General features: G+C 47.8%; 1 protein-coding gene across 6 annotated transcripts in view; it reads left to right on the top strand.

The window, feature by feature from the left end:
• Positions 1–22,242, top strand: part of HERC1 (HECT and RLD domain containing E3 ubiquitin protein ligase family member 1) — a 2,088,313-nt gene that overhangs the window by 922,295 nt on the left and 1,143,776 nt on the right. For all 6 annotated transcript variants that reach the window (XM_078685198.1, XM_078685199.1, XM_078685195.1 and 3 more), the window contains exons 40-41: positions 5,621–5,781; positions 16,454–16,570. In XM_078685198.1, the coding sequence (XP_078541324.1) occupies positions 5,621–5,781; positions 16,454–16,570 (278 nt within the window). The remainder of the gene's footprint in view (positions 1–5,620; positions 5,782–16,453; positions 16,571–22,242) is intronic.

Genomic DNA, 22,242 nt, shown 5'->3' with positions numbered 1-22,242 from the left:
CAAAGCCATCACTCTTCGTCAAGGTCTTCGAGTAAGTCAAAGCACAAGAAGAAGGCGAAGAAGCACGGTCGCTCTTTGCATTCTCCCCGTCCGTCAGTCGACGCAACGCAGGATGCGGAAGGTAGTCACCTGGCTCCGCCCGCAGAGCCTGTTGAGTCGACTCCGGCCTTTCCCCCCTTCCTGGGAGCCGGAGCGACCCCTGCCTACTTCGTATATGAAGCCCTCCACTCCATCTGTGGGCAGCTCCACTCCCTCGGCGCGCCTTCGGGCCCCGCGGACTGGACTGGGGTTCTAGGTCTTTAATTGCAGCGGCTTCAGCGCCAAGAGCCCTAGGGATCCAGGCCTGGATCCGGATCGGTGCCGGTCGACCTAACATCTCCTCCGGGGCCGAATCTATTGGTGACACCTCCGCCCCCTCCGACGCCAGTTGTGTCTCCAACCGACATCGACCGAGGTCCCACTCGATGTGGACACTGAGCCGGACCTGCGACGACCGACGTCGGTACTGGCGCGGACCTGTACCTTTGTACCCCTATTCTTCCCTGGTGTTCCCTGTCGCCCTGAGTTACTAAGAGCGGAGGGTGAGGAGGACTGGGATGGGTCTGTGGACCCTCTGGCAGACCAGTTAGAAGAACCAGAGTGGAGAGAGGAGTTGGGTGAGCCCAGTGGTCTGGACACCTCTCTGAGTTTTGGCATGTTATTTCCCCCTACCATGGCTATGGAGGAGGGTGCATTATATGCAGTGGTGTTGCGTAGTGCGGCTGAGGCCTTAAACCTTGAGCTTCCTACAGTGGCGGTCAGGACTAACCTCCTGACAGAGGTGTTTTAACCTGCGGCAGCCTCTTCGGAGCCCCTGCTGCCATTCAATGAGACCCTCACAGACATCCTTTTGGGCAATTGGTCAAAACCCAACACAGGGACCCCTGTGGATAGGATGATTTCTCAACGCCACCACCGGGCCCCGGGCGACCCCATTTTCCTCTCCCAACACCCTACACCGGAGAGCTTGGTGGCCCAAGCCTCAACTTCCAAGGGGATATTCCCTACCGCTCCACCTGATAGGAAATCCAAGAATCTGGACCCTCTTGGGAAGACAACGTTTTCTTCCTCCAGCTCAGGACTGCGGTCGGTGAACACTGCATGCCTCTTGGGCTGTTACTCCAATTCTATGTGGGACACGGGCGCGCAGGTGCTGCCACAGTGCCCGGATGAGACCCAGGCTGTGCTCTCTCATGCAGTGGCCGAAGGGAGTGACGCAGCCAAGTAGCCCTGAGACGGTACGCCTGGCTGAGGTCCACTGGCTTTTCGGGTGATGTCCATGCTACACTTTTTAACATGCCCTTTGATGGCTGTCGCTTGTTTGGCGCCAAAGCAGACAACACTCTCAAGCGTTTTAAGGACTAGAGGGCTACGGCCAGGTCATTGGCCCGCTTCTACCTCTCGCCCCACTTAGTATGCTTTTTGCTCATTTCATGGCTACTAAAGGGGTGCCCGGCCACGTTCTGTCCAGAGACACAGGTCTGCGCAATCTGTCCAGCGTCTGGGCAGTCGGGGACATGGGACCCACCGTTGTGGATCTGGAGGCCAGCGGGCGGACTAGTCCACCAGCGTCCCCTCTGCAGCAGCCTCCAAGCCCTCCTAGTCTGACCTTTCAGGCCCACCATTCGCCATTGGGTGGCAGGATCCACCATCCACTCCCCCACTGGCTCAACATCATGTCGGACAGGTGGGTTTTGCAGATAGTCTGAAAGGGCTACTCCATCCCTTTCGAGACTACCCCTCCATCCATGCCACCTCAATTCCATTGCATGTCGGAGGATCACTTGGCCCTTCTTTACCAGGAAGTGACGGCTCTCTTGCCAAGGGAGCCATCAAGCGAGTTCCTGCCCCAGAAGTAGATTGTGGTTGTTATTCCCACTACTTTCTGGTGCCAAAGGACGACAAGGGCCTGCGTCCTATCTTGGATCTCAGGAATGTCAACCGCTTCCTCTGGAAGGAGGAGTTCAAAATGTTGACATTGGCTCAGCCCCTGTCTGCCCTCTATCCTAGAGACTGGATGGTAGCTTTGGACTTGCAGGACGTCTATTTTCTCATCCCCGCCTTGCCGGCCCCAAGCGTTACCTACGGTTCACAGTAGGTCACCAGCACGTTCAGTTTACCGTTCCCCTTTGGCCTTACCAGCGCCCCTCGGGTGTTCACGAAAGTGATGGATGTGGTCGCAGCTCATCTGCGTAGATCAGGGGTTCCAGTCTTCTTTATCTGGAGGACTGGCTTTTAAAGGCGGGCTCGCCCCAGGCTCTCGTCTCCCACCTCTAGCCGACCGCTTGCATTCCATGGGGTTCACCATCAATGTGCCGAAGTCACACCTGATTCCCTCTCAGAAGCTCCTTTTCTTTGGAGCGGTTCTGGACACAGCTCAATGTTGGGCTTATCCTCCTGAGCAACGAGTCTGGAATATTTGGGCTATGAATCAGATTTTTCAGCCTCTTACCACAAGTTTCGGTCAGAATGGCCCTGAGGCTACTTGGCCTCATGGCCTCCTGCATCCTGCTGGTGGACTATGCCAGGTGGCATATGCGGACTGTGCAGTGGGACCTGAAGTTGTAGTGGGCACAGCACCAAGGAAAAGTTTCTGATTGCGTCCAGATCTCGGAGGGCACTGCACACCAATTGCAGTCGTGGCTAACGAACCAGGATTGGGTCAACGGCAGATCCCTCGCCCTTCCCCAACCAGAGTTCATAGTGGTGACAGATGCCTCACTTCTGGGGTGGGGTGGCCAGATGGGGGAGGCGGAGATCAGGGGCCTCTGGTCTCTGGCGGAGTCCGGGCTCCACATAAACCTGCTGGAGCTCCTGGCAATCCATCTTGCACTTGAAGCATTTCTTCCTTCTGTCACAGGTAGAGTCGTGCAGGTGTTCACGGACAACACCACCGCCATGAGGTACTGCAACAAACAGGGTGAGGTGGGGTCCTGGACCCAATGTCAAGAGGCTATCCGCCTCTGGACTAGGCTGGAACATCAGGGCATGTCCCTGGTGGTTCAACACCTGGTAGATTCCCTGAATGCCTGGGCATACGAACTCAACCGCCAGTGCATGATGGATCATGAATGGAGTCTTCACTCAGAGGTGTTGCAAGGTCTCTTTCAGCGGTGGGCAGAGCCTTGGCTAAATCTATTCACCACTGAAGAGAACGTGTAATGTCAGCAGTTCTCTGCGTTGGAATTTCCAAGGCAGCACTCTCTAGGCGATGCTTTTCATCACGAGTGGAGTTGCGGTCTTCAATACGCCTTTCCACCTATACCACTTCTATCCAGAGTGCTGAAAAAGATCAAGCACAACTGGGCCTAAGTCACTCTTATGGCTCCGGACTGGACACGAAGAGTCTGGTATCCCGAGCTCTTGCATATGGCCATCGATCCTCCGATCAGACTGCCCCTTCGGGAGGATCTTCTGACGCAGCAGGGGAGGGTCCTCCACACGAACCTGTTCACCCTCCACCTCTTTGCGTGGAGATTGAGCGGCAACAGTTGACAGCTTTCAACCTTCCTCCCAAAGTCTGTAACGTTTTCTTGGCAGGCAGGCGTACCTCCACAAAAATGGTATATGCCTGCAGATGGAACACATTTGTAGCTTGGTGCGCTGAAAAGGCTGTGGATCCCCTTACTGTCCCCCTTTTAGAGGTTCTCTTCATTCTTTCCTTGACAGCAGGGCTCTGCTCTGGGCACTCTCAAGGACTATTTTTTTGGCTATTTCAGCCTTTCTTCACCTTCCAGATCAACCTTCTCTTTTCAAGTCCCCTATTGTAAATCGCTTCCTTGAGGGCATTACTCACTTGTTTCCTCCTATTTCTTTCGTAATGCCCCAGTGGGACTTGACCCTGGTCTGACCTACCTCATGTGCACTCCTTTCGAGCTGCTACATAACTGTCCTCTCAGACTTCTGACACTTAAAACTGCCTTTTTGATTGCCATCACCTCTGCTCGCAGGATGAGTAAGCTTCAGCCTCTTTCTTCCAAACTTCATTTTCTGGCTGTTCATCCAGACAAAGTTGTCCTTTGCACTAGGCCTTCTTTCCTTCCCAAAGTGGTTACTTCCTTCCTCATAGGACAGACTATCACTTTGCCTACCTTCTTTCCGCCTGCATCCTTCTAAAGAGCAGCAGAGACTCCACCATCTGGATCCAAAACATGCACTTTCATTCTATCTGGATCGCACAAAACAATTCCGAGAGGATGACCAGCTCTTTGTTGGCTATGTGGGCGCCAAAAAAGGCTGGGTCATGCTGAAGCAGACCATCTCTCGATGGGTCGTTCTTTACATCAAAATCTGCTATTCCTTAGCAAAGAAGGAACCTTCAGTAGGGCTGCGTGCCCATTCCGCAAGGGCGATGACAGCCACTACGGCTTTAAGATGTGGATCCCTCTTCATGACATCTGCCAGGCAGCCACCTGGGCTACATTGCACATGTTCACCAAACATTACTGCCTTGACAGCCAAGTCCGGACCGACGGCTGCTTTCGCCGTTCAGTTCTCCAGGAGTGTCTGGTGTGAACTTAGTTTGCAGACCCACATCCGAGGTTGGTATTGCTGGGGTATCTAATCTATGATGAGGAATCCATAACTAATAGTCTCTTTCAGATAAACAAATTGCTTACCTTCGGTAACAATCTATCTGTAAGAGACATATATTAGTTATGGATTCCTCACTTCCCCAACCCTCCTCCCCGTTCTGCGAACTGGCTTCTAGGATAAGGGACTCCCTTTCAGGGCCCTAGTTTTGTGCGCCAGTGGTCAGTGTCTTGCATGGCTCTGCGCTTCTGGCGTGAAATGTTGTGTAAAGAACTGGTGTCAGCGCGCTGGGGCACCATCTAAGTATATACCGTGATGTCATTCTGGCGATCACGATGCCAACGACGAACGCGGAGTTGACCGACGCCACCTACTTACGCGCAGGGGTACTGCTAAAGAAAAATTCTCCGGATCCAGTCTGATGATTTGGGGTAATTCTAAGGACGGCAATCCATAAATAATATATGTCTCTTACAAGTATACCGTTACCCAAGGTAAGTAGCTTGTTTTTCTATTTCAATGGACTCATCATCCAATGGTAACATGAGCGTGGAGATGGCGCAGATATAGTGGCCCTGACGTCACATCCGGGTCGAGACGGGTCCAACATGGAGCCGCAGTACAATGCCTACTGATGTGTTCGGGAATTGCTATTGAAAATTTTCCAGATCCAGTCTGGCGCCTGGGGTTATTCACAAGGTGAGGAATGTGCTATTAGATAGTTTTAACTAGAAAATGAATTACTGAAGGTAAGTAACTCGTTAATCTAGATTTTGAAGAGGTTCGAGATGACCAATTCTGTCTTCAGGGTGACATGGGACCCATAATACATTTTTTTAATTGAACAGTTTAGTCTTAAATTATGTTTGTATAATCACTCAACTAACTGCCATTGGATAGTGGTGTGGTTTTTATTCTTAACGGGAACATTCATTGCCAATGGTTAAGAAGCATAAAGAAACATTTTGAAGAAAGTGGTCATTCATTTTTGCAACCTTTAGTACCAGTAAACTGTACATCACTATAACCACTGAATTTTTCTTCAAAGGCAAATGTTTTCCAGTTACCCAACTACTAGTGTACACCCCACGCGGCGTGCGCAAACTCCTCCCATATCCTCGCTTCCAACATCTCCCACTGATGACGCCGGACGGAGACAAAGTCTGACATCGCCTGACTCGCAGGCAACACATCCTGTAAATCGTACAGGTAAAAAAACATTAGTGTCAGTAGGATCATTACACATATGTGAAGTTTGTTAAAGGTATTTGGGCACATGAATTTCTTTATGTAATATTTATGTATAGGGCAAATAGTATCTTAAGGCATTAACATGCTTTAAACACTAATATTGTTAGAAATAAACCTCCTGATTAAAGAAAGTGAAGAGTACAAGATGATGAAATTGGAAACTGTATGCTAAATGAAACATAAGATTTCGATGTTACTGTGAATTTGAATGAGAAAGGTGCATCCTCATCAGTAGGATGAGGCAGATGAGAGGGGAGAACAGAAATTGATTGTGGCACCCTTGAAAAGCTGTTTCAGCGTTACAGAAGTTTTTAATTTTGCGACTTATTTTGGCAGAGTTGTCTTAAAAGCATAGGCCCGTTGTCAACTGAAGAAAGTCAAAGGTTTAGCCAGTTAAAGTGGATTTTCCAGATGTAGAGCCTTGTTGGTGAGACAGTAAGTTTCAAACTTGAATCTGGCCTTGATTAGAGGCCAGTTTACTTCTCATAGAACTGATGAGATGTGGTAACAATTTGCCTTTGCATAGATGAATCGTTCTGTGGACTGAACAAAAGCTTTGGACAGGGCAAGAGAAAATGGGGAAGTGCCAATTATCATATTGTTTCTGAAGTCAGTTTGTGGTATGATTAGTGCATGAGCAGCTATTGTTATATGGTTAGGTGTCAGAAGGTGCTTGATTTTCGTTAGTGAATGTAGAAAAATGGCCATGGTTTAGACCAGTTTATATGTGAGGTAATAGAGAGGGGTTATTATATATGGTGCAACCTAAATAATTGCTTGGACCTAAATTTAAATCCTTGTTTGTTTTATTGTTTATAGACCTTGAGAATTAATATGATTTCTTCAAATACATAAAAAATCAACATATTCCTGTTATGCAATGTAGATGTGGTAAGTGTGTAGGAGCATATGCTACTCCTAACCTACACAAATAGGGAGGGCAAGTTGAAAATTGTGTTAAAGATGTTACCGGACTGTGCTTAACAAATGGGTCCAAAAGGCAAGGCAATATTTTGATGCATCTGCATTATATTTTCAACATATGAAAAAGACAGGATTACATACTAAATCTACTCATTTATTGTATATCCCAAAGAAGAAACATAAATAATTTACCATTATACAGCAGAATGTGCTTTATTCAAATAACTCTCATTACCTCACCTGGCTAAAAAGGTAGTCGCTGAACTGCAATTCACCCACCACTTGCAAATATTACCTATTTCCAAATAGACCATACTGGCTCACTCCTCCTAGTGTGCCAGAAACTTTGCAAGTATATTTTCATTTGTGGGAATATTTAACAGTGTTTTCCACTAACTTTGGTGCCTCAAATCAATCATAGCATTTGTCAATCATAGCATTTGTAAAGCCCACTACTTACCCGTGAGGGTCTCAAGGCGCTAGTGGGGGCGGGGGGGTGCTGCTACTGCTCGAAAAGCCAGGTCTTGAGAAGTCTTCTGAAAGTCAGCAGGTCTTGGGTCTGCCGTAGGTGGATGGGGAGGGTGTTCCAGGCCTTGGTGGCAAGGTGGGAGAACGATCTGCCCCCGGAGGTCGCTCTTCGGATGCGTGGGACTGTGGCGAGGGCGAGATTGGTGGAACAGAGCTGGCGGGTGGGGGTGTAGAAGCTGAGTCATCTGTTGAGGTATGCTGTTCCAGTGCTGTGGAGTGCCTTGTGTGCATGGGTGAGGAGCTTGAAGGTTATTCTCTTGTTGATGGGGAGCCAGTGCAGGTCTCTTAGGTGGGGTGTGTTGTGGCTGCGGCGAGGGATGTCGAAGCTCAGGCGTGCAGAGGCATTCTGGATGCGTTGAAGTCGTTTCAGGAGTTTGGCTGAGGCTCATGCGTAGAGGGTGTTTCCGTAGTCCAGCCTGCTGCTGATGAGGGCCTGGGTGACCGTTCTTTTCATTTCGGTGGGGTTCAACTTGTAGATCTTGCGGAGCATGCGGAAGCAAGAGGAAGAGACAGTGTTGACCTGCTTCGTCATGGAGAGGGTGGAGTCGAGGATGACCCTAGGTTGAGTGCGTGGTCGGTGGGTGTTGGAGCTGTTCCTAGTGCGGTCGGCCACCAGGAGTCGTCCCAGGCCGAGGGGGTGGATCCGAGGATGAGGACCTCCGTCTTGTCCGAGTTCAGCTTCAGTCTGCTGTTCCCCATCCATTCGGCGACGGTCTACATTCCTTCTTGGAGGTTGGTTTTGGCGGTGTGGGGGTCCTTGGTGAGGGAGAGGAGCAGCTGGGTGTCATCGGCGTCGGAGATGATGTTAAGGTAATGCAGTCAAGCGACGTGGGTGAGCGGTGCCATGTATATGTTAAACAGCATTGGGCTGGGGGATGAGCCCTGGGTTACGCCGCAGATGGGCTGGGGGATGAGCCCTGGGTTACGCCGCAGATGATCTCGGTGGCTTTGGAGCGGAAGGGGGGAAGGCGGACGCTCTGTATTCTGCCGGAGAGGAAGGAGGTGGTCCAGTCCAGGGCCTTCTCTTGGATCCCGACGGCGTGGAGGCGTGTGCGTAGTGTGTGGTGGCAGACCGTGTCGAAGGCGGCTGATAGGTCCAGGAGGATGAGGGCAGCAGTTTCTCCATTGTCAAGCAGGGTCCTGATGTCATCGGTGGCAGAGATGAGGGCAGTATCGGTGCTGTGGTTGCTGCGGAACACGGACTGGGACGGGTTCAGGATGCTGTTCTCCTCGAGGTAGCGGGTCAGTTGTTTGTTGAGTGTCTTCTCAATGACCTTCGACGGGAGCATGGAGATGGGCCGGAAGTCCTTGGGGTCCGTCTTGGGTTTCTTGAGTAAGGCGTTGATCTCAGCGTGCTTCCAGCTCTCCGGGAAGGTTGCTGTCTCGAAGGAGATGTTGATGGCTTTCCAGAGATGGGGTGCGATGGCGGTGCTGGCTTTGTTGAAGATGTGTTGTGGGCATGGGTCTGAGGGAGATCTGGAGTGGATGGTGTTCATGACCTTGGTGGTGTCGTCGTCGTTTATGGTGGTCCAGGAGAGCGATTGGTGCGAATGGTGGTCGTGCGGGAGGAGGTCTCAGTGGTTGTCGGGGCGATCGTGGCGTTGAAGCTGTCGTGGATGTCTGCGATCTTGCGATGGAAGAAGGTGGCGAGTGCGTCGCACAGGTCTTGCGAAGGTGGGATGTCGTTGGTGTTGGAGCTGTGGTTGGAGAGTTCCTTCACGATGTTGAAGAGCTCTTTGCGGTTGTGTGCTTTGTTGTCCAGGCGGTCTTTGAATGAGGCCCTTTTGGCGGCTCTGATGAGGTGATGGTTTCTGCGGGTGGCGTTCTTGTGGGCTGCGTAGGTGTCCGGTGTTCGTTCACAGTGCCAGTTCTACTCTAGCTTTCGGCAGGTTTTCTTAGAGGCCTTGAGATCTTCAGTGTACCAGCTGGCTTTCTTGCTGGTGTAGCTGTTGTAGGGTTTCTTGACCGGGGCGAGGGCGTTGGTGCAGTCATCGATCCCCTGTCTGAGGTTGCGCGCGGTGGTGTCTGGGTCGGTGGGGTTGCCGGGGGGGGGGCTTTGGGCGAGGGTGGTGGTTAGCTGGTGTTCGGTGACTTTGCTCCAGCAGTGGCGAGGGATCTGTTGGGTGCAGTGGTGCGTGGTGGGTTTCCAGAACGTGAAGTGGATGCAGTGATGGTCGGTCCAGTGGAGTTCGGTGGTGTGGTTGAAGGAGATGTGGGCGCTTGCTTAGAAGATGGGGTCAAGCGTGTGGCTGGCGGATTGGGTGGGTGTTGTGACGGGTTGTCTGAGTCCGAGATTGGCGAGGGGAAAAGTGTAATGGCCAGCTGTGGTGTAAAGGCACTCTAATGGTGTACTTAGGACAGATTCTGAAAGCTTTTTGGGTGACTACTGTTCATGAAAAAAAAGATAATGGTGGCAAAATTATCACAATAAGACAGGAGTATAAGGGTTTTATGGTCCGCAGTATTAGACTTCTCTAAACACACTTTAAACTGCTCAAGCCGATATACCTTACTAAAGTCACCTCATAATGCTGCGCATTTCTTGACCTCACTTCATGTCTTACTTTCCTCAAGGGAAAGATCGTGCAACTTGTGCCTGGCAGTACTGCTTTTGGGTTGTATTGGAGCAAACAGAGGAGTGAATGAGTTTGTCTGCTTGCAAATATGATCCGCTTTGGGAACCGGCCCCTGAAGAACAACATTTTACATGCTGTCTTTGGTGAGATAGAAATAATGATGTGGAAGCACATATTTTAAAGTCTCCATCATGCTGCCCAAGCAAGAAATCAATTGTATATTAATGTTCCCTGTTAGTCTAGTGCCACAGAGAGCAACTCTTGGTAGCCCATCGTTTGCCTCCCCTTTAGGAGTTGGAAGAAAGGGATGGGAGTGGGCAAGTGTCTTGGTAGTTCTTCTGTTTTGGACTGACTTGGGAAGGTGTATATGGCTTCTCACAGATTCTTCTAATACAACTGATGCACCAAAAAATCAGAAGGCTCAGTAAGTTCGAAAAGATTAAAGTAATCACATTTTAGCCCATCCAGTTTTGGTCTTTGATTCTAGACTAAACAACTTTTGTTTCATTCAGTTCTTGTGTATTCAGAATTAGAGATAGGGTAGTTATTCACTACACTTTATCTCCCAATGCTGATCGGGCATAAGCTCATCAAGGCATTTCATGTAAATATAATGCAATTGTATGCTCTTGGGAACTGTGCTGCAGCATGTAGGTCATACTGTGCCACTGCACTATACTGAAGATCTTAAATGCTTTAAAGGACATCTTACGTTATGTTCTACCCTGTATGGTTGGGTTATTTAACTGATTAGAAACTGGATAGATTAATGGGAGCACAATCTTTCTTTAGCTCAGTAAATTTGATAATACTTCACCACCAATGAGTTAGGCAGAAAAAAGATTTAAATAGCAAGCAATTCCAGATGATATTAGCTATGAAACAAGGAAAAAGGGTATGCAGTTCCTAATGTGGGAGGGCTGAGAGGGAGAGAAGGGGGACTGGAAGGGTCCCCGACTACACACTGGTAGTATTTGTGAGAAATACGCCAGTGTAGCTCCACCTGACTGCGCCCGTGCTACCCCCCTGCTCCTGCCGAGTTCGAGGACCGCCTGGTAGGCCTTGGGCTGCCCGTAACTTTCTCTGCTGTGTTTTTTTTCCTCTACTGTTGCTCTGGCGTTTTCGTAAATGTGCTCACTGCCCTGTGCTTACTGCCGTAATTCTCCCAAACTGTGTCTGTCTTCAATTGTTGTCCCAGTGTTTGTTTTTCATAAATTGTGCTTACAGCCCTGTATTCTTTGTCTGATATTGTATTTTGTGCTCCCTGATTGTGTATTTTTTCCCTCCCTGCGCCCCCTCGCCGGTCCGGCTTCCCGCCGCTGCGGCCCCGCTCTTATTCGTCCCTTGCCCCTCACCCAGCTGCTCCTCCCTCCCACCTCCCCTTCTTATGGCGCGCCTCAGGCAAGCCCGTCTGCGTCCGTCCGTGTCTGGACTGCACCCAGCACCAGAACTCCTGGCCACGCGGTTGCAACAACTCCCGACTGAACTACGACGCCAGCACTCTCCACGCACTCAACACTGGCCGAGAACATGCCTGCTACCGGGCCACCCCCAAGCGCACCCAAGGACACTTCATCTGCCGGAGTTTCAGCTTCACCAGCACCCGGCCAGCCAAACCGCCAACCAAGGAACCCAACTACCCCAACTGCATCCTCCTCAACACCCGCTCCGCCCGCAAACACGCCGTCGAACTCTGGGATCTCCTCGACTCCACCACTCCGGACGTCGCCTTACTGACAGAGACCTGTTGAACCCCGCCTCAGCCCCCGACATCGCCATAGCCATTCCGGAAGGCTACAAGATCACCCGCAAGGACCGCACCAACGGGGTAGGAAGAGGAATTGCCATCGTCCACAGGAACACTCTCAGATTCTCGACCAACACCGACGACACCCTCAGCACCGCTGAACACATGCACTTCCAGATTAACACCGACCCCAACCACACCCTTGGAGGAACCCTCGTCTACAGACCCCCTAACCTCGACCACAGTTCAGCGACTCCATCGCCGACTTAATCAGCACGCACGCCCTCGCCTCCACAGACTACATCCTCCTAGGAGACCTGTACTTCCACCTCGAGAACAACAACGACGGCAACTCCACCACCCTGATTGACAACCTCGCCAACCTCGGACTCAGACAGCTTGTGACAACACCCACCCACGCAGCCGGCCACACGCTCGACCCCATCTTCACCGCAAGCCCCCACGTCTACTTCAACCACACCACCGAACCCCACTGGACAGACCACCACTGCATCCCCTTCACCTTCAGGAAGTCCACCACGCACCACCGCACTCAACAGAGGCCTCAACGCTGCTGGAGCAAAGTCACAGAAGACCAGATAACCGCCACCCTCACCCAGAACCCGCCCTCTGACTCCACCAATCCCGACACCGCCGCCCGCAACCTCAGACAATGGATTGACGACTGCACCAACACCCTCGCCCCGCTCAAGACACCCTCCAACAGGCACACCAGCAAGAAAGCCACCTGGTTCACCGAAGACCTCCAGGCCTCCAAACGAACATGCTGAAAATTGGAGAAGAACTGGCTCCGCGAACGATTACCGGACAGCTACACAGCCCACAAGAACGCCACCCGCGGACAACATAAACTCATCAGAGCCACCAAGAGGGCCTCCTTCAAGGATCACCTAGTTAACGCACACAACAGCAAAGAGCTCTTCAACATCATGAAGGAACTCTCCAACCCCAGCACCAACACCAACGACATCCCACCTTCACAAGACCTGTTCGACTCACTGGCCAACTTCTTCCACCGCAAGATCGCCGACATCTACCACCAGCAGCATCAACCGCCTGCTATCCTGGACCAGCGTCAACGACGAGGACACTAGCAAAATCATGAACACCATTCACTCCAGATGACCATTGGACCCATGCCCACACCACATCTTCAACAAAGCCAGCACAGCCATCGCACCCCATCTCCGGAGAGTAATCAACATCTCCTTCAAGACAGCAACCTTCCCGGAGAGCTGGAAGCACGCCAAGATCAACGCCCTACTCAAGAAACCCCCGGCGGACCCCAGAGACCTCAAGAACTTCCGACCCATCTCCCTGCTTCCGTTCCCAGCGAAGGTCACCAAAATAATCGTCAACAAACTAACCCTCTACTTAGAGGAGAACAACATTCTGCAGCAACCACAGCACCGAGACTACCCTCATCGCCGCCACTGATGACATCAAGAGCCTGCTTGACAACGAAGAAACAGTAGCCCTCATCCTTCTGGACCTGTCAGCCGCCTTCGACAATGTCTGCCACAGCACACTGCAAACATGCCTACACGACTCCCGCATCCAAGGGAAGGCCCTGGACTGGACCACATTGTTCCTCTCCGGCAGAACCCAGAGCGTCCGCCTCCTCCCGTTCCGCTCCAAAGCCACCGAGATCATCTGCGGCATACCTTAGGGCTCTTCCTTCAGTCCAACGCTGTTCACCATCTACATGGCACCCCTCGCCCACGTCGCCCGACAGCACGACCTCAACATCATCTCCTACGCCGATGACACCCAGCTGATCATCTCCCTCACCAAAGAGCCCCACGCCGCCAAAACCAACCTCCTTGAAGGAATGAAGGATGTCGCCGAATGGATGAAGAACTGCCGACTGAAGCTGAACTCAGACAAGACGGAGGTCCTCATCCTTGGCCCCACCCCCTCAGCCGGGGAAGACTCCTGGTGGCCGATATCACTGGGAACAGCACTAACACCCACGGACCACGCACGCAACCTAGGGGTCATCTTCAACGCCACCCTCTCCATGTCTAAGCAGGACAACGCCGTCTCCTCATCCTGCTTCAACACCCTCTGTATGCTCCGCAGGATCTTCAAGTGGATCCCCACCGAAAAGAGAAAAACAGTCACCCAGGCCCTCGTCACCAGCAGGCTGGACTACGGAAACGCCCTCTACGAAGTAACGTCGGCCAAGCTCCTGAGACAGCTGCAACGCATCCAGAACGCCTCAGCACGCCTGATCCTCGACATCCCCTGCCGCAGCCACATCACCCCCACCTGAGAGACCTGCACTGGCTCCCCGTCAACAAGAGGGTCACCTACAAGCTCCTCCGCCTCGCACACAAGGCTCTCCACAACACCAGCCCAGCATACCTCAACAGACGTCTCAGCTTCTACACCCCCACCCGCCAGCTCCGCTCCGCAGACCTCGCCCTTGCCACAGTCCCTAACATCCGAAGAACGACTGCCGGCTGCAGATCCTTCTCCCACCTCACCGCCAAGACCTGAAACACCCACTCCACTAAACTACGTCAGACCCAAGACCTACTGGCCTTCAGAAGACTCCTCAAGACCTGGCTCTTCGATCAGTAGCTGATCCTTCTCCCCCCCACCCCACACACACAGAACGCCTTGAGACGGGTATGTAGTGCGCTTTATAAATGTCTTGATTGATTGAAAGGGGAGGGACTGGGAAGTCCTTCCTTTCGGAATGAGGGCCCTCACACATCCAGCCTGCTGTTGGTGCAGCAGCCAACAGGTACTTTACCTCTTGGTGTCACTTACTATTAAAAATAGGCTAGAACGTCACTATGCATTCACATTTGTTTTAGGGTAGAGTTACTTTCTTTTTAGGTCCTGAGGAATTGCCACTAAGATCATCCTGACTTGACAGGCAAGAAACATGTTGACCAGACGAGACTGAGCGCAACACACTGCAACATTATAGCAGCGAGTCGCCAACTCCATTTTTAATTAGGGGGAAGGCAGGACTATTATAGTCTAATTTACCTGACTCTTCCATTTCCCTGTTTTAATTCCTACACTTCCAAGGCCCCTTACACCCACCGCACCATACGGCAAGGAATAAAAAGATCTCCGCGAAAGAGCCCTTGCATAGGGTCCGGTATTGCAGCGCCGACCCGAAGAGGAGCATGCCCGATGATGAAGCATGACACCCAGCAGGCTGAGTGTGTGAGGGCCCTCATTCCGAAAGGAAGGACTTCCCAGTCCCTCTCCTTTCTCATCAATACTACCAATGTGTATTCAGGGACCCTTCCAGTCCCCCTTCTCTCCCTCTCAGCCCTCCTACATTAGGAACTGCATACCCTTTTCCCCTATGTTTAGCCTGGGCATGTATGCTGGACCTCTCTAAAAGCCCACAGTCCTTCCTCTTTGTTCAGTTATCTATGAAATACCTGAGCTGCTGCCTAGCAATGTTTCACGACTGCTGCCTTTAATGTTCCATGTGTTGTACTGGTATTATGACTACTCCAAGCTTTGTTTTGGCAAATTTATTTCCGGTCCTTTTTCTACAAGCAACCATTAGCACTCATTCTGTGATAGTAATTGGTGTTGGCCAGTATTATGGTTCATGACGCATGTTTACACCCATAGATGAAATAAGGCTTTTTGTGAATAAAACAAAATGCTTACTCCCTCAACTCGTGGGGTATGGAAACCCCCATCAGAATGTTCAAGTGTTTTTTGACAAATCCCATTTATCGAGGTATTGGTGTTCTTTGGAAAAGGAAAAACGCTCTCCTAGCCCAGACCATTCTGGCACGTTCAAACGTGTTCTGATGTAAGTTGATGATCAGTTTCTATAGTGAGTTCCACACCTGGCCCCCAGATATTAAGACTCTTGTAATAGCCTTTTATGAGTATTTCAGATTTAATGTATTCCTTGTTAACTCAGTGCAAGTAAATTGGGAATCTAACCTCTCTGCAGTGTCATTTAGGATTTTTTGGCTTTTTGCTGCACACTATATTTGCTGGCTATATAACTCTGTATTTTACTCCTGCTAACCACGAACTGCCTCTGTTGTCGCATCCCTTTTACTTCAGAACTGTACATAAATAGCCAAAAAACCTTCAATTATCTACATGATCGAGCAGAGCTTTAGAACACCTTTTCCTCCTTCAGTTTCCTTCTACCTTTCTCTATATGGCCTGCTTGAAATTACGGCACGAGGTACAAAACTGCTAGATGTGAGCAGATCGTCTCCTTCATCTTTGAAGTGGACATGATGGAGGCGGTCTGGGTATTGCTGAACTTAATCTTTTCAATCGGTTTCTACCCTAGGACTAGTTTAGTGTGGTCCTCCTGGCTCATATCCTTTCAGCAGAGCTGCTGGTCGGATAGGCTTACACCTCCATGACATTCACTTTCAAACTAACATTTTGCTGTTGCACCGAAGATATCCCCTCAAGGGCTCCTATGTTATCAAAAGCATTTCTTATATTGTCTCGTGAATGGGATCCAACTTTTAGCATGCAAAGAAGTTGAACACCTTCATCCAGTGGATAAACTACCATGAGTAACTTATAACCACTCCTGATGTGCAGACCTCACTGTAGGAACTTTGGTTGTGTTTCAGTGAATGAGCCTACATAAATGTGTGGAGGGGGAGTTAACTGATATAGAGAACACTCTGTGTGGAGAAATGAATGGTGGGTTGGTATGTGTCACGCCCACCTCGAAGGCACACCCTTTTACAAAATACTAGGTCACCTGTTCGCATATCTTCCATATTTATTTGTAATAGAATAACAGGTGCCTTCCTTGCATTTGTCGACTTAATATTGACCCGTGACACTGAAATGTTCATGTTTGTATTAGCTTTATCAGATCCGAGCAGCAGACTGTCGACATCTCCTCCACCACCTGCAATTGCTGTACCATTGCTAGAGATGGGGTTTTCTCTCAGACAGATTCAGAAAGCTGTGGAAGCCACAGGTAACGTGCCCTTTGGTTATAATCGAGCGACTGCTTTAGCATTACGAAGTTGTTGTTAGGAGACCGGCTTGAGTGAGGCTGAAATTAAGTTTACCAGTTTGTCAGCTCTCAGTCTTCTGTTATATATGTATAACACAGCTTTCATCCATGGACCACAATGTATATTGAAACATGTACACATGATATAATCTAAATCTACACGTTTAATTTATTGATCGACTGTCGCAACACGTGTATTTCTCAGGAATCAGACACTACTGTATTTTTTCGTTTTTAAGTGAGTAAATTGCTGTTCTAAAATAATGATATTTAGAAAATGCTGATCTCGCAAGTGAGAGTCCTGCCTTGGTGAGCTGCCCTCGTTTCAGAGCACATCTTTTTCTCCCTTTAGATGGTATGTCATGTAGCAAATAAACATTTCGAATTTATTTGTAGGCACTTTTTAAGCCCTAAAAACAAATATGCAACAGTGTATTTTCTTCAAATCTTACGTCTTTAAGCCTTTGATGAGGAAAGGATGAGCCCAGATCTTATTTTTCAACACCAAGTGGAAGCAGTAGCTTTACTCAGCGTGGTTCCACAGTCCTACGCATCTACGAATTTATTCTATTTTAATTCTCTCTGCTAACAACGTTTGCCTATTTGGTTCGTTGTTTACTTTGCATGCCCTTTTTCTCAGTTATTGTTATCCTTTTTTTTTTTGTTTGCTCGCATTTATACCCACATTTGTTTTTCTCCTGTTGTCAGACACGATTTTATTAAGTCATTAAAGTCCTACGTCAGTTGTTCAAGTCTTGCTGCATTATAGATACCAGGGTCTAGTCATGCACTATTAGTTGCATAGAGTGATTATGGATGATACACTGGGCTCGGCAATCAAATTAATAGCAGATTTTCTAGTAAGTAATGTAGGTTATGCTTCCCTTCCTAAGGAAATAAACCTGGCTTCCCTGCTGGTCTGCTTGTGGCTCAAGCCAGGACGTTTGTTTTGGGATACCCAAAGACGCAGACTCCCACTCTTTAAGAGGTGTCTTAATGTCGGCAAAAAAGAGGGGCAATTAATATTCACCATCACTTCCAGAACTTTTGGCTAGTATAAAAACTCCTTCGTATGTGCTGCATTGGCAACCTCCCTGTAGCTGGAGGGGGTGGGGAGGAGGGGATTGGGGTTAGAGGGAGTCATCGTTTTTTTTTTTCTGCTTTGTATCTTTACTTTCCCCCCCCCTTTTCCATTGCTTTGTTTATTTTTAATTTATTATTCTGTAAACTAAGATTTTTATGGTTGATCTTGTATTTTTTTGTGTACACTACTGTTTTGTGTGTTGGAAATATTTTTCAAAGTCAAATTCTTTATTGTAGGATTACCTAAAATCACTTCCAAATACAGTGTGAGTTAAATCATAAAAAACACATCTATTAATTAAAAAAAAGGTATACAATTGTAAAATATGTGTGGCCCATATAAAGTTTAAAAACATCTAAAAGTACAGCAGGAAATGATATAGGTGCAGCAGATATATATATATATATATATATATATATATATATATATATATATATATATATATTACCTACTTGCGGTCGCCAGTAGGTATATATAGTTAGGACCTAGTTACCATAGGAAATCCCCAACATTCTATTGGGAATAACTTTGGCGCCGATTGAGGAATCTGCGTGTAATTTTCCTTAAAATTGCTTCGCTCCTTCCCTGAAAGTTTCGGGGGGATTCGTCAAGCGGGGGCAGAGAAAAAAGGGGAGGTCCCAAAACGTGTTTTCCCCATGTTAATTTCCATAGGGACCTTTAGACACGACTACAGCCCGAACGGCTGAATGGAATTACACCAAACTTGGCAAAATGGTAGGGCCTGGTATGCAGATGTGCCTTTGCTACGTTTGGTGAAAATCCCTCCAGTAGTTCTTGAGAAAATTGAATTTGAAATTTTTCAAATGGCATTTTCTATGGGACCTTTAGACACGGCTACAGCCCGAAAGGCTGAACGGAATTACACCAAACTTGGCAAAATGGTAGGGACAGGTATGCAGTAGTGCCTTTTCTATATTTGGTGAAAATCCCTCCAGTAGTTGTTGAGAATTTGAATTTGAGCAAATTATATATCTATATGCGCTCAACATTCTATTGGGAATAACTTTGGCGCCAATTGAGGAATCTGTGTGTAATTTTCCAGAATTTTGGCCAGCTCCGCTCCGCACTTTCCCTGAAAGTTTTGGGGGGATTTGTCAAGCGGGGGCCGAAAGGGGGGTCCCAAAACGTGTTTTCCCCATGTTAATTTTCATAGGGACCTTTAGACACGGCTACAGCCCGAACGGCTGAATGGAATTACACCAAACTTGGCAAAATGGTAGGGCCTGGTATGCAGATGTGCCTTTGCTGTTTGGTGAAAATCCCTCCAGTAGTTCTTGAGAAAATTGAATTTGAAATTTTTCAAATGGCATTTTCTATGGGACCTTTAGACACGGCTACAGCCCGAACGGCTGAACGGAATTACACCAAGCTTGGCAGAATGGTAGGGACAGGTATGCAGTAGTGCCTTTTCTATATTTGGTGAAAATCCCTCCAGTAGTTGTTGAGAAAATTGAATTTGAGCAAATTATATATCTATATGGGCTCACCGTACGCGCAGCGTACGGTACGTGTACCGTACGCGTACGTGCGCGAGCGAGTTTCTGATTGGCTGGCAGTCGACTGTCAACATTCCAAACTGTCCAAACCAGGAAGTGTTGGCCACCATCTTGTTTTTCAGGAGAACTGAGGCACAAGAGAGCCCAAAACAAGAGTGGAAAACACGAAAAGGGGTAGGGTAGAGACCCCCCAACCCTCTAGCCCTTCTCAAGGGACCCCAAAAGGACCCTCCAGGGCAAAAAAAATAAAATATCCCAAAAATCGCGGGGTACGCGCACCGTACGCGTACGGTACGGGTACCGTGCGCGTACCCCGCGATTTAAAAAAAAAATTTTTTTGCACTTGGTGTTCCTTTTGGGACCACCTGAGAAGGGCTAGGGGTCAGGGGGTCTCAACCCTGCCCCCTTTTTGCGTTTTCCACTCTTGTTTTGTGCTCTCTTGTGCCTCACTTCTCCTGAGAAACAAGATGGCTGCTCAGGTGGTCCCAGAAGGATAATAACATATATAAACGTTATCCGCTAATAGAATTAGCATTTACAAAACCTTTGAAATTTATTGAAAAAAAATATAGGTTTCACGCCTGATATAGTTAGGAATTAGCATTTAAAAAACCTTGCAAATTCACTTGAAAAACCATAGGTTTCAGGCCTTGTATAGTTAGGAATTAGCATTTTAAAAAAACCATTGAAAGTGCTCCTATGTAGTTAGTTGTACTAACTATATTTCGCGCACCCGCAATCCACTGCTGATGATGTCACATATTACATCATTCATGACATGGTCAGTGACATCACAGAAGCCTTGGTCCTTGCGTAACCAGAGCGCACCCCTTGCTGCATTCTTGAGAGGGCTGTGTCATTGCGTTTGACAGAAACCGGCCTCTTTCACTTCCTGCCTTCATGGTTTTAAGCCAGTAAGATGTTTCTTCACTGCAGTCAGCTATAAATGCTTTTGTAACCTAATGACCCTTCTGAAAGGTACTTCTCTCTGAAAGGAATGCTGTTTCATTAAGCTCTTTTTCAACTGTCGGAGTTCAGCTTTCACTGAAGTATTTCACACGCTGCCTTTCTGCCTTCAGATACCATATGTTCTGTCACAGATTCTCAACGTGATTTTTTCAAAAATAACTTTCCAGCTTTTCTTTGACAATAATTACAAGGAGAATCTGAACATATGGCCTTTTTAACTCGGCCATTATTCTCTGTATTTATTTATGTGACGCTTGTTCAGAATGTCTTCAGATAAAATGCTGTTATTTCTTAAAGGCTTTCTTTCATGAGGGCACAATATTATTATCTCAGCATTTGCGTACTTTTATGGAGGAAAATAATTTTCTGCCTTTGGAATTTTTATGTGAGGAAATTTTGTGATGCAACACGTCTTTCCCGCTCAATGCTTTGACCATCTTGTCAGCTTTATACTGCGTTTCATAAACCTCATAACGGCATTTTGGATTAAGTGTAGTATTCTTTTTCATACTCCTATTTACAAGTGTGCTTGGTTTGTGCAACACATTGAAAGGAAGCTTTCTTCAGATGCCTAATCATAAAAACGGTAACAAAAACTCCAAACTATCTTCTTTTCTTGACACACGTAAACAGTCGCATAATATGCCCATTAAAGCTTCACCTCCATCACCCCCTAGTCCATCTTCAGTCCCTTCAACAGCAGAGACAGGGGCAACTATGAATCGCATACTAGAAGAAATTTCATCTATCAGCTGCCGTTTGACAGAGATGAACAGTAACATTTCTTCCCTTACATCAGAAACCAAATCCATTAAAGCAGACATTGCGCATTCCCATAAAAAAACAGAAGGGATAGAACTTCGCTTAACAGTAGTAGAAAATAAACTTGACTTAGTACAAAGCATTGATCAAGACCTTCTATTTATTCGCAGTAAGCTTGTTGACTTGGAAGACCGCAATAAAGGAAACAACATTCGCTTTTTCGGATTTACAGAAATAATTGAAGACCAGAATGCCTGGCTATACTTATGTGACCTTCTTCCCAAGCTACTTGGCATTACTTTTGACCAACCATTAGAAATCCAACGCGCTCATCGTATTGGACCTCCGCGTAATTCTCCGAATTCTCGACCCTTAATTGCTTGTTTTCTGCGACATGAGCAAGTCAGACAGATAATAATGTTAGCACGCACGCACAAATCTTACATTTATGATGGTCATCAGATCCAAATGGCAGCAGACTTCTCGAGAGAAACCAATAAAAGACGGAAATTATTTTTGTCAATGAGTCCGCAATTGCAGAAGTTGGACATTAAGTATGGCTTGTTCGATCCAGCGCGTTTTCGCATTACTAAAAATTGTGAGTCCAAAGACTTTTACAACCCTGAAGACCTACAACATTTTCTTGACAGCCTATCGGTCCAGGATATGGACGTACAGCATGTTCCTCCTGACCAACATTGTGATCATTCTACACAACCTCAACAGCTAACAGACAACAGACACCGCAATTTTGGTGAAGTTCATCATCGAGGTAGAGATTTGGACCGCCCTCTACGTGCACACCGTGATCAAACATCTATTTTACAGCCTGAGATTACTTTGGCACAAGAACACTATAGAGATAAGTCTTGATCCCCTTTGAAATCCGCATCAGATGGAAAATAGACATAGTTGTCACAAGTTATCCTCATAGTTGCAATCTCTGTTAATATTCTTTCGTATCACGTCCCTTAGCTTATGGAGCTGAGTTAGTACTCAACTCTTATGTAACACCTGTAATTTGTTTTTCAGTTAGTGGAGGACAAACATGAGTATTGATTATTTATCATAGGTGTTTATAGTCTTATATTGCTTAGTATTTAACTCTCTAACTATATTTAATATGCATCCTATTTGAGTTCTTTTAACAAGAGAATTACATCCCCAATTATATGCTGTGTCGATCGTCTGTTATATTATGTGATGAATGCTTTGAATTTAAAATAATCTCATTACTTATGCTTTGTTATGATTGAATTTGCCCTCTTAATACATGCTCACATATGCATTTAGGCCTCAAG

Source organism: Lissotriton helveticus, chromosome 3_2 (genome assembly GCF_964261635.1).
Source record: "Lissotriton helveticus chromosome 3_2, aLisHel1.1, whole genome shotgun sequence".
Classification (NCBI taxonomy): domain Eukaryota; kingdom Metazoa; phylum Chordata; class Amphibia; order Caudata; family Salamandridae; genus Lissotriton; species Lissotriton helveticus.
The sequence above is the reverse complement of the archived record's forward strand: the minus strand, read 5'-3'. Positions and strand labels throughout refer to the sequence as shown.